At 38.1% G+C, this 11,817-nt stretch overlaps 1 protein-coding gene across 20 annotated transcripts in view; it reads left to right on the forward strand.

Annotated features, from left to right (window-relative positions):
* LOC134822305 (rho guanine nucleotide exchange factor 11-like) overlaps positions 1–11,608 on the forward strand; it is a 70,726-nt gene extending 59,118 nt beyond the window's left edge. For all 20 annotated transcript variants that reach the window (XM_063833263.1, XM_063833264.1, XM_063833271.1 and 17 more), the window contains 13 exons: positions 3,549–3,730; positions 3,855–4,016; positions 5,065–5,182; positions 5,868–5,990; positions 6,157–6,238; positions 6,587–6,771; positions 7,020–7,148; positions 7,348–7,406; positions 7,818–7,935; positions 8,458–8,910; positions 9,576–9,690; positions 9,900–10,020; positions 10,316–11,608. In XM_063833263.1, coding sequence (XP_063689333.1) covers positions 3,549–3,730; positions 3,855–4,016; positions 5,065–5,182; positions 5,868–5,990; positions 6,157–6,238; positions 6,587–6,771; positions 7,020–7,148; positions 7,348–7,406; positions 7,818–7,935; positions 8,458–8,910; positions 9,576–9,690; positions 9,900–10,020; positions 10,316–10,400 — 1,932 coding nt within the window. In that variant the 3' untranslated portion in view covers positions 10,401–11,608. The remainder of the gene's footprint in view (positions 1–3,548; positions 3,731–3,854; positions 4,017–5,064; positions 5,183–5,867; positions 5,991–6,156; positions 6,239–6,586; positions 6,772–7,019; positions 7,149–7,347; positions 7,407–7,817; positions 7,936–8,457; positions 8,911–9,575; positions 9,691–9,899; positions 10,021–10,315) is intronic.
* Positions 11,609–11,817: the final 209 nt, after the last annotated feature.

Genomic DNA, 11,817 nt, shown 5'->3' on the forward strand with positions numbered 1-11,817 from the left:
GTGATAGTGACGTACGAATAAACGGCGCGAAATGGCGTACAACCGGCACTTAAACGGCATATTAATGGCGCATAAACGGTGACTGTTCTTTCAATTTCTCCAAACTTAATTAATAAAAGGGCCAGGTTTCGTGTGTACTGTGTAGTGAGGTAGGTAGCTAATTTCTGTACTGAATAAAAGTTAAAAAGTGCCATCTGTCACTAGTAAATGTTTTACCTTACTTAGTATAGTAGTGGAGTATTTTAAAACAGTTAACTTCGTTATAAGAAGACTTTTGTCTGTTTCGTGGCAGGGCTCCTTTAAAGGAATGCCACTTTTCCCCTTACTACTGAGGTCAATTGATCTGGAAGTTTTCAGTGATCTAACTAGAATTGTACCAATATTGTGTATTATTCACTGTTCACTTTGTTTCACAATTTCTAAAGATAAGAACAGACAAGCCAAGATCGTGTGCTATACAGGGAGTATGCCTATTTCTGTAGAATAACCGGGGCATTTATAAACATGCTCTCCGTTATTGGAAGGCTTCATTTCTTTGACAATCGTGATTATTTGGCCAAGTTAACAAACAATCATTTTGGCATTTTGCCAACACCCACTCGTACCATGTATTTTTGTGCTAAAATCTGATCATTGATCGAGCTGGTAGTTCAAGCACTTTTCATCTGTGATTAAAGTAAAGTTTCTCATGAAGTCGTACTTCGCGTCTACTTCACTTATCAAACTGGAGTCTCTCTGAAGAGGCCAACAAATGCCCCTACTGTAAGCAAGGTCACGATTAATTAGCTAACTAATTAACTGATTAATTTTGTTAGCTAGTTATCATTAGTGACGGCTTTTTTTTTTTTTTTTTTTTTTTTTTTTTAAGAGAGGCTGGGCATAGAAAGCCCACTAGAGGATAGCATTAAGATGCTTTGCCTACCTCTGGGATGAGGGGGGGTTTATCTGAGACAACAGTGTGAATTGTGGAGGACGGTGGTGGTAATGATCTGAATGGGAATACCGCGCTTTGGTACCAGATGAGTTTATAAATCAGTTAGGCAAGGCTGCATATGTAATGTGTTAATGCGCTAAGTTACGCCAGTCTGATCCAGTTCTTCTGGTACTATTAAGCGTTTGGTGCGGTTTGTGAAGTTGACGATTGTGGTAATGTGGTGGTTGTCGAATATGTCGTTGACCGAGAGGTAGTAGTCCCGAAAGTATTGACCTCTTATTTGGGCAATAGCTGGGCACTGTCCAAGAAAGTGTGAGACAGTTTCCTCTCCGTCACCGCACATAGGACAAGCACTGGTGCTTGATTTGCGGATGGTGTGGAGGTGTTTGTTTAAGCCACAGTGGCCCGTGATTAGGTGGACTGCGGTTCTATAGTCTTGTCTATTGTTGATGAGTGACGTGTTTATATTATTGATTATTTTGGTGTGCTTTTGGCCAAGTGTTAGTTTGGTGTGTCTAGGACCATCCGTTAACCAGATTTCCTGATTCAGTCTGTGGACTTTGTTGTTGATTTGTCGTTTGATGTAAGATTGAGGGATTGGGCATTTCAAAACGTGTTCGCTGGTCGTGCCAAGCTTGGCCAGCTCATCCGCTTTTTCATTTCCCCACAACCCAATATGGGCTGCGATCCATCGGATCTCTAGAGTGTTGTTCGATCCGAGTGCGTTAAGGGTGTCATAACAGTCTCTAGTAGTTCTGCTCCTCGTTGAAAGCGAGGAAATAGCTTGTATGGAGGAGAGACTATCAGACCATATAATGATGTGTGAATTGGTGTAGGATGAGAGATACTTGCAGGCTTCAATGATTGCAGTGAGCTCTGTCTGGTAGACAGTACAATAATCAGGGAGCTTGAATGATCTCTCTTCCAGGGTGGTGTTGTTGTTGTCAGTCGTGATGATGTACCCAGCCCCACTTCCGGAGTCTGATAGAGACCCGTCTGTGTAGCAGGTGATCGTTTCACTGGTAATGTTGTCGATGGTGTGTTGGAGTGCGGTTCTGTATTCAGTGTTGTTAGTTCCAGGAGTGGTGACGGTGAAGTGCCGTCCCAGCATCATGGTTGGTGCTGTGAGGTCTCTTGTGGCTCTAGGTGGTATGTTGAGATCCTCCATGAATTGTTTGTTGATTGTGGTGTGGTTTTTGATAGTTCCCTTCCTGTGGGCGATAGTTTCAAGAGTGAGGCTGCCGTAGGCTTGAAGCCTTGCTGCCCCCTTCGCTGCTTCGCCCCTCAGGAATAGTATGGTGTCTGGGGTGTCAGTAAGGTGATTCAATGCGAGGAAGGGTGTACTTGGCATGGCACCAGACATCATTCTCAGTGCCAATGCCTGCACACGTTTGAGCTTCCTCGCATTGTAGTCCGTGTCAATTGCCCTGATCCATATACTACAGCAGTAGGACAGAATGGGTCGAATGACCGCTGTGAACATCCATTTACAAGTTTTAGGGCTCATACCCCATGTGGGGCCGACAGCTCTTCGACATTGCATGAGGGATGCCGTGGCTTTTTTGGTGATGTTGATGATATGTTCGTTGTAATTGAGTTTGCTGTCTAATGTCACTCCTAGGAATTTAGCCGACTTCGAGAGACCTATAATGTTGTTGCCAACTTTTATTGGTCTCAAAGTCCACTTAGTATTCCAGGTAAACATGACTATCTGAGTCTTGAGTGCGCTGATAGATAGATCCTTGGTTTGGCACCATTTTTCTATCGTATTGATGGTTTTGCATGTGCGGTTCCAGATGATGTCCAGGTCATAGTGACGGCTTGCTCATTAACAGCTTTTCTATAAGTATAACACGATCAGGTCTTAATTCTTTAAAAGGATCACATACTGTATTATAAATCTACAGGGGGGGGGGGGGGGGGGGGGGGCTTTAGAAGGGATCACATACTGTATTATAAATCTACAGGGGGGGGGGGGGGCTTTAGAAGGGATCACATACTGTATTATAAATCTACAGGGGGGGGGGGGGGCTTTAGAAGGGATCACATACTATATTATAAATCTACAGGGGGGGGGGGGGGGGTGGGGCTTTAGAAGGGATCACATACTGTATTATAAATCTACAGGGGGGGGGGGCTTTAGAAGGGATCACATACTATATTATAAATCTACAGGGGGGGGGGGGCTTTAGAAGGGATCACATACTGTATAATAAATCTACAGGGGGGGGGGGGGGCAAAAGTCAGTACCCATACGTATATCTATATTTAGCCACCGATACTGGAAAGAAGGAACTATCTTGTATTACATTTTCACAGCTGTTTTTACTTATAGATTGCTGTTATCGAAATTATACAACATATAATTAATCTTTCTGAGTCCCATAACTGCGAAAGCAATAATTTATGTCACATTTTTCATCAGCTCTACCCCTACAATTGGAGTTGGGATAGATATTCGGTTTTTTGCTCGGTGTCGAGATAGCAGAAATTTGGTCTCAAATGTTCTCCGAATTTTTATTGTCACGTGATATCATGATGACGTCACGTGTTTTCATGATGACGTCACGTGACATGATGACGTCATGTGATGTTAAACCACCTTCTCTCTCAGGTTTACTACAACCCTTTACAACAGCACGACATCATAGAGAAAGTGCAGATATTGTGGCTGTTCCCCAACCTAGATGAGCTCATCAACATACACAAGGAGTTCTGTAATAAGCTGCTGGAGAGGCAGAGGAGTCAGAACCCGGTGATGGAAGTTACTGATATTATTAAAGCTCATCTCAGCCGGTAATTAATTATTTGATTGATTTATCAGTCAATTAATGTATTAATTTGTTAACTAACTGAATCATTTTATTTTCAGCTGAAACTTTAATGAGCGAAAATCAATTTTAATCATCTAAAACCCCAGGTACGACCTAAAAGAAGCGTGTGCCAAGTTCTGCAACCACCAGAAATCAGCTCTAGCCATGTTCAAGAACATATACCAGAACAGTGCAGACCTGAAGAACTTTTGTTACCAGGCTGAGATGCATTCTGTGACGAAACGGTTGGATCTGGATCAACTTATAGGGTGCGTGATATTGTGATAAAGCACGTGACAGTAATGAAGCAATCATTATCCAGTATTCACTATTAGTAACTCAAAGTTACCAGTAAGTTACCAGTAAGTTACCAGTAAGTTACCAGTAAGTTACCAGTAAGTTACCAGTAAGTTACCAGTAAGTTACCAGTAAGTAACCAGTAAGTAACCAGTAAGTTACCAGTAAGTTACCAGTAAGTTACCAGTAAGTTACCAGTAAGTTACCAGTAAGTAACCAGTAAGTAACCAGTAAGTTACCAGTAAGTTACCAGTAAGTTACCAGTAAGTTACCAGTAAGTTACCAGTAAGTTACCAGTAAGTTACCAGTAAGTTACCAGTAAGTTACCAGTAAGTTACCAGTAAGTTACCAGTAAGTTACCAGTAAGTTACCAGTAAGTTACCAGTAAGTTACCAGTAAGTTACCAGTAAGTTACCAGTAAGTTACCAGTAAGTTACCAGTAAGTTACCAGTAAGTTACCAGTAAGTTACCAGTAAGTTACCAGTAAGTTACCAGTAAGTTACCAGTAAGTTACCAGTAAGTTACCAGTAAGTTACCAGTAAGTTACCAGTAAGTTACCAGTAAGTTACCAGTAAGTTACCAGTAAGTTACCAGTAAGTTACCAGTAAGTTACCAGTAAGTTACCAGTAAGTTACCAGTAAGTTACCAGTAAGTTACCAGTAAGTTACCAGTAAGTTACCAGTAAGTTACCAGTAAGTTACCAGTAAGTTACCAGTAAGTTACCAGTAAGTTACCAGTAAGTTACCAGTAAGTTACCAGTAAGTTACCAGTAAGTTACCAGTAAGTTACCAGTAAGTTACCAGTAAGTTACCAGTAAGTTACCAGTAAGTTACCAGTAAGTTACCAGTAAGTTACCAGTAAGTTACCAGTAAGTTACCAGTAAGTTACCAGTAAGTTACCAGTAAGTTACCAGTAAGTTACCAGTAAGTTACCAGTAAGTTACCAGTAAGTTGCCAGTAAGTTACCAGTAAGTTACCAGTAAGTTACCAGTAAGTTACCAGTAACCACCCTTACATCCAGGTCTGTGCTGCATAGGATAACCAAGTATCCGCTACTATTGGGCGAGCTCAAGAAGTGCACTAAAGACGAGAATAATCCAGATTTCGCAAAGTTAAGCGAGAATATAAAACTTGCCAAGGTACGTGTGTTTGTATTTTTGTTCAGGAGTTTCTAAAAGAGAAGCATGTTTTCAGAAAAAGCGTAAACAGTAAAGTCGCTGACCTCTCATGAATTGGAAAATAAAAGTAGTTCATGTTACATGATTCATTCATGTTCAATAATTAGTACCTTACAAGACTTTTTTGTGGCGGACCAATTTGCGACGACCGAAATTTTGGCGGTTCGAAAATATGGCGAAATTGAACAAAAACCGTCAAATTTCGGACGTCACAGAAAATAAGGGTATTTTTCATCATTTTTGGTGACAGTAAGCAGTAAGGAAATTTCTGAAATTCGGTAAAATCATGTTCAAACTTAGTCTGTATTAAGACTGTAAGACTTTCATGTTAGCACATACATGTATTTTAATGCAAATTTAAACTGTATTGCTTGACATTCAATTCGTCATTGGTGTGGTGATAATTTGTCCCAAGATGCCAGAATTTATTTATTTATTTTACTTGATATTACTTTTTAGAAACAAAATAAAGCAGTGAAGGCACAGTCATTGAAATAAGCTAAAAGATAATGCGACGGATTCTATTACGACGACCGAAATTTTGGCGGTCCGAAAATAGGGCGAAATTTTCGGAAAACCGCCACATTTCGTACGTTATAAATATGTCTTGTAAAGTAATTCATGTTGTGACTCTTTGTTCGGCCAGGATCTGGCGTGTTTCGTAAACCTGAGGATCAGGGAGACCGAGAACGCTAACAGACTGGAGAGACTGCAGAAGAGCATTGATAATCAGATCCCTGAGGAGATGAAGGGAATGGGCCATTTACATGTGAGTTAATTGGTTAATTAGACGGCTGATTAAGTAATTAGTTGACATGATATTGTCATGGTGTTCGATGATTTGATTTTTCAGAGCTGAAATATTTTGTGAAAGGTGTCACTGTGGTTGTTTTACTCTGAAATCTTACTCAATAAGTCTTTTTCAAATTTTTCAGAATATGAGAATAAATGCGCCTCATCGGAAGCTGATGTTTGATGGAACATTAACTTTAATGATTGACAAAGATCACTCCCTAGGTTTGTGTTCCTTTATCAATTAATTGATTATATTATAAATATTAAATAAATCATATTAAAATATTAATCATATTAATCATATTATTCATATTAATCATATTAAACATATTGATCATATTATAAATATAATGTAATCATAAAGGATTGTAAAAGAGTGGAGACTATTGATCTTCAAAAGATAAATTTTCCAGTCCTTTTGTAACCCCACCAAAATCACGAAAATTAACTTGTAGATACAGGACATATGTATAAAACTTGTAAACTTCTCATTATAAACTGTGTTATAAATTATAAAAGTAATAATATTACTTATAATTAAACTAAACTCACAACCTTCCTCCCCCACAGAAGTTCTAGGTCTGCTAATGACAGACTGTCTAGTCCTCCTGCTAAAACAGGATGCGCGCTATCTCCTCAAACCACTCAGTCACGACCTCTCCCCCAACCCTCCTAAAGCCCCCGTAATCATGTTGCAGGACATGCATCTCTCAGCCATTGATAAGAGAGAGAAACGCTTTATTATTGCTAATAAAGTACGTGGTTTTTGCTTGTCATTCCTCGGTTTCTTCAGTGGTTATCATGATTGATTACGTGGTTTTAGTAGTGGAGAACAATTGTTGTTTAGGAGGTACAATGAGCACCAAGTGGTCATTATATGTTGATGAGACCCTCTAACATTTGTCAGGAATAGAACGTATTTCCGAAAGTACCTTCGAATCAAAAGTAAAATAAGTAAATCTTGTTAGACAATTATAAAATGTGAAAAACTAAATCTCACCAGAACCCCAAAACTCCGGACTTGTATGAACTACGATGCTCAAACAAGGACCAGAAGGAGACATGGAACACAAGTATTAAAGTTGCTAAAGAACAGTTCAGTACTGGCAAACTTAAACACTTGTCCGATCAGGTGTGTGGTTAATTATCATATTAATTATTGTATTAATTGTTTGTATATTAAAAAGTTTATTTAATTATATTGTATGTAGTCAGGGTAATAAAACTATGTACTCTGTTTTTTAATCCATTCTTATCATTCCACATTTTTATAAATTGATCAATCCAATAAATCTGATATATAAATTTTGTTCAAATAATATTTATTTCAGGTGTTCCCACAGCAGCAACATCATCCCAAACTACCCTCACTTGGGTCCATGTCTAAAACGTACGTCCAATCTACTCTTTAACTACAAACATATTCCGTTTTTCCAGTTTTTCCGTTTTTCCAGTTATATATGTGCGGAATGAGTTCAGAATAATATAACTTGTCTGGTTTAAGTATTGTAGGACGCCGAGACTACACGGTTTCATGACTACTCAAATTATTCCTGTTACGAACTGGTCGCAATGTTTCTTGTCGACGTCTCCAATCTGTTTTCTTAAGGGGTCGTTCACATATTATTACGTTATCATTTTTGGAACATTTTTACCCCCCCCCCCCCCCCCCCCGTAATCAGTTTTACACATAGCTATTGTGTCAACTGTCAAAATTACACTAGCGTAATCATTCGGAACCCCCCCCCACTCAGCTGATTACGTAATATGTGAACGACCCCTAATCTTACTCCTGTTTCAGGGATTCTGAGCATGAAGAAAGTTCGGGTGAATCAGAAGAAGAGTCGGATGAGAGTGAAACAGAAAGTGAAGGTGAAAGTGAAAGTGAGGATAACACCAAAATAGATACTACTCTTGATGTGAGTTCTCTAGCATGTACATTGTACATTGTACTGTACTTCTGTAGAAAAGTAACTATTCGGTAATTATGCAATGCACCATTCTGTGAATTGGATACAAATTTCTTAGCCACGTCAGCTTAAGTCTAAATATTTGTCATCACGCAAGTAGCGAGATATGCAGATAATGTCAGAAAAATTCGGCATTTCTGACATGTCTCATCGTGCTAGGGGTAGTGTTTCTATGGAGTTTAGTTGCCACAACCTGCTAGACGTTTATTTAATTTGTAGCTACTACTTGTTAGTCAACCAATTTATGATTTGGAGGAATGTCTAGGTACTTAATTAAAAACTATTTAGACCCGATTTGTTGACCAATCTTTTTTTCAAATTCTTTTCCATATTTTCTGTGGTCGCGCCGTTTACTGTACTTATTTATATAAATATATTGTTTTTGTTTGAAAGACCCGAAGGCTACCCATAGGGGCTTTTGAGCAGTATACACAATTTATATAGATTTTTGATTAATTTTATCTTATCTAGGATCCAGAGCCAGCGACACCGACCGTTATATCTCCTTTAACAAGAGCAGAGAGTGAAACGTCACGTGACATGACACCACAACCACCTACTAGATCAAACACTGCTCCTTCAAGACAGTACACTGCTCCTGAAAGGCAGTCAGCTGCTCCTTCATCAAGACAGCCGACTCTTCCTTCAAGACAAACTGCTCCTCCTCCGTCAAGACCTGTAAATACTCCTCCCAGGCAGATAAATGCTCCTTCATCAAGGCAAAATACTGCTCCTCCAGCAAGACAAACAGCTGCTGCTCCCCCAGTAAGACAAACTGCTGCTGCTCCTTCATCAAGACAAACAGCTGCTCCTTTATCAAGACAATCAAATATTCCTTCAAGGCAGGCGAACGTTTCTGCCAGACAGTTTCAATATCAAACTGACAGAACTAACATGGCTAGTGCTACAAACAACAGCACAGAGGTATGTAGCAATTTGTAGCAAAATATATTAATTTATCTACTTTCTAAACTTCGTAAGCTTGAAGGTCATTAAACTGCAAATTTACTGTTTTGAGTATGGAATTATGGATGCGGGGGTAGCACAATGTTTCTGTAAACACCGATTTACCGCGCCCAATTTACCACAAACACCGATTTACCGCGCCAAATTTACCACAAACCCCGATTCACCGCGGCTGTTTCCTTTACCCCGGTAGTAAATCGAGGTTTTATCGTATCTAGGAGTCAGGACGGAGAAATACTGCTGCGATGTTAATTCAGAGTGTCCATCGTAACGTGCTAGATAGTTGCCTGGTAATATTTTAGTCAGCACTGAGATCATGGAAATCAATTATAGAGCAATTATAGAGCCGTTTTGCCGACATTGTTGCAGCAGATTTTCGAAAATTAAAGTTTCTGGATAGATAGCATTTACACTTTTACAGGATATTTAACTCGTAATTTCAGAAATTCGGATGCTCATCATGGATTTTGATATTTGAAAAAAATTATTGCGCCACAATCAAGCATTTCTTAGCATATTGAAATAACTCAAATCCGTTTCATCAGCCTTATGGGAGGCACTCATTGCCATTAACCACCCCGCTCTAATTCCGTAACCAAACTCTAAAAATAGATCTGACTCAGGAAGAAAGAGTGGACAACCCAAAGGTGGACAACCTCACCGAGCAAACCAGCCAGGATCTAATCTTACGTGCGATGAACGAGACACGGAACATTGAGAGACTAGCCTTGTCTATTGGTAAATAGTGTGTTACAACCATTATGTTTATAAGTAATCTGGTAACCTGGTAACCTGTAACTTGGTAACTTGGTAACCTGGTAACCTGGTAACCTGGTAACTTGGTAACTTGGTAACTTGGTAACCTGGTTACCTGGTAACCTGTAACCCAGTAACCTGGTAGCCTTTAATCTAGAAACTTGATACAGTAACCTGGTAAAATTGTGCAGGCAAGGACCGAGCCGAGGATCCTGAGCTGAAGATGAAGGTACAAAGGTCGGCAGCAATGCTCAACAAAAGCCTAAAACAACTGATGACTACCGCTATTGCGGACAGTCAAACTCTCATTAAGTAAGTTTTAGTGAATAAATTATTTAATTTATGCGTTAGTTGATTTTATTATGAGTGACTCTGGTTAGACTACAGCTAAGAGATTTTGTTGTGCAATTTCTAATTTTACCCTTTTTTTCTTCAATTTTCTTACAGTTAAATCTTCTTTTGCTTTTTCAGGTTTTGTTTAGATTTTTCCTAATTTTACCCTGATATTGTTCTGATATTGTTTTTATATTTCTCTGAAACTTTGTGTTATTGTTCTTTAATTGTGTCATAATCCTAATATTGTTCTCACATTGCTCTACCCCCTCAGTTTGGAAGCCCACAAATCACAGTCAGAGGCACGAATCTCCATGTTGGAGAGCCTGTTGGACGAACACGGCATCGCTTATGGTTAATTAATTAATTAATTAATTAATCGATTGATTGGTTAATTGTTTAATTGCCCAATTGATTAATTAATTAATTGATTATGGTTAAAAGCCTACAGGATTCCGAAAGCTTCAGGTCCAATTATAAAACTGACAATTTCATTTATTCAGATATCTTCGTAGTGCCGTTTATGTATTTTAAATTTACTCGGAATTTTTGACCAAGTATTATAACCACACTTGAAGGGTTGTTGTATTGCGGAACGGATGTTCTTTTTTGGGATTAAGTCTCAAATTTTTCAATCATTAACCGCAGAACGTGTTTTGGGTCAGATCTTATTAATCTTTTTAGAATCTTTTAAATGTCATGTGACACGTGAGTGTATCTTGTTCATCAACTGATTAGTTGGTTAATTAGTTAATTGGTTAATTAGTTAGTTGGTTAATTAGTTAATTGGTTGCTCGTTAACTTGGTTGACTGGCCAGTTAATAACTTTATAACCTTGTAACTGACATGGAATTTAAACCCGTAATAAAGTACGGCTGCAGTTGATCTTTTTGTGTTTTTAAGATTTAGTTTTTTGTTGTTTTAGGAAAATATTAAATTATGATTTCTGCCGAAAATGTATCAGTTATGTAGCTTATACTTGGCATGTATTATACTCGGAATTTGTTAAAACAGTGATCAAAAATTAGCAGAACTAAAGATTCAATGTTTTGGGATATATTTCAAAACGATGGACAACATTTTTTTCATTTGAAGACCCCAAACATTTTATTACCTTGTCGGTTGTCATGAATTTACATCTGGACAATTTTGTACACAGTAAATTTATTTTTAATAATTGTAAGTTTATCATCTCTGTAAATAATCTTTTGGATCAGGATGGTATGGAATAGCTTGACGTCTGTACTTTTTTGAATTTCGCACAGTGATTCCTATAGAATCCCATAGAATCCTATAAAATGTTATAAAATCCTGTAAAATAACACCGATAGTTTCCGCAGTGAAACTTTGTGCAGAGAGCTTGATACTGATTACAAAGGTCAATTATAAAAGCATGACTGGAGTTGAGATTTTTTATTTTGATTATTAATCTTTACTTGGGATGAAAAGAAATTCATTTGAGTTAATCGTAGGTGGTTTGATTTGATATTAATTTAGCAGATTTAATGTTTAATTTTAATTGCACTGTATAGATTTCTTCTAACAATTAAGATTGAACACAATTATAATAAACGTCTTTATTTTGTTAAAAGTATTTATGTGTGGAAAATTTTCATTCAGTAATATCAGATTGTGTGATTCAATGACAGTATACTACTAATACAATCATAAATGTGATATATACATGTCAATTGGGTCTTCTGAAAGAAGACACATTTTCAAAATGTGTCCCTAACTAAGGAAACTAGGAATGTAACGTCCTCATTAATATTTTGT

The sequence above is a fragment of the Bolinopsis microptera genome, chromosome 10 (assembly GCF_026151205.1).
Source record: "Bolinopsis microptera isolate Bmic1 chromosome 10, MBARI_Bmic_1.0, whole genome shotgun sequence".
NCBI lineage: Eukaryota > Metazoa > Ctenophora > Tentaculata > Lobata > Bolinopsidae > Bolinopsis > Bolinopsis microptera.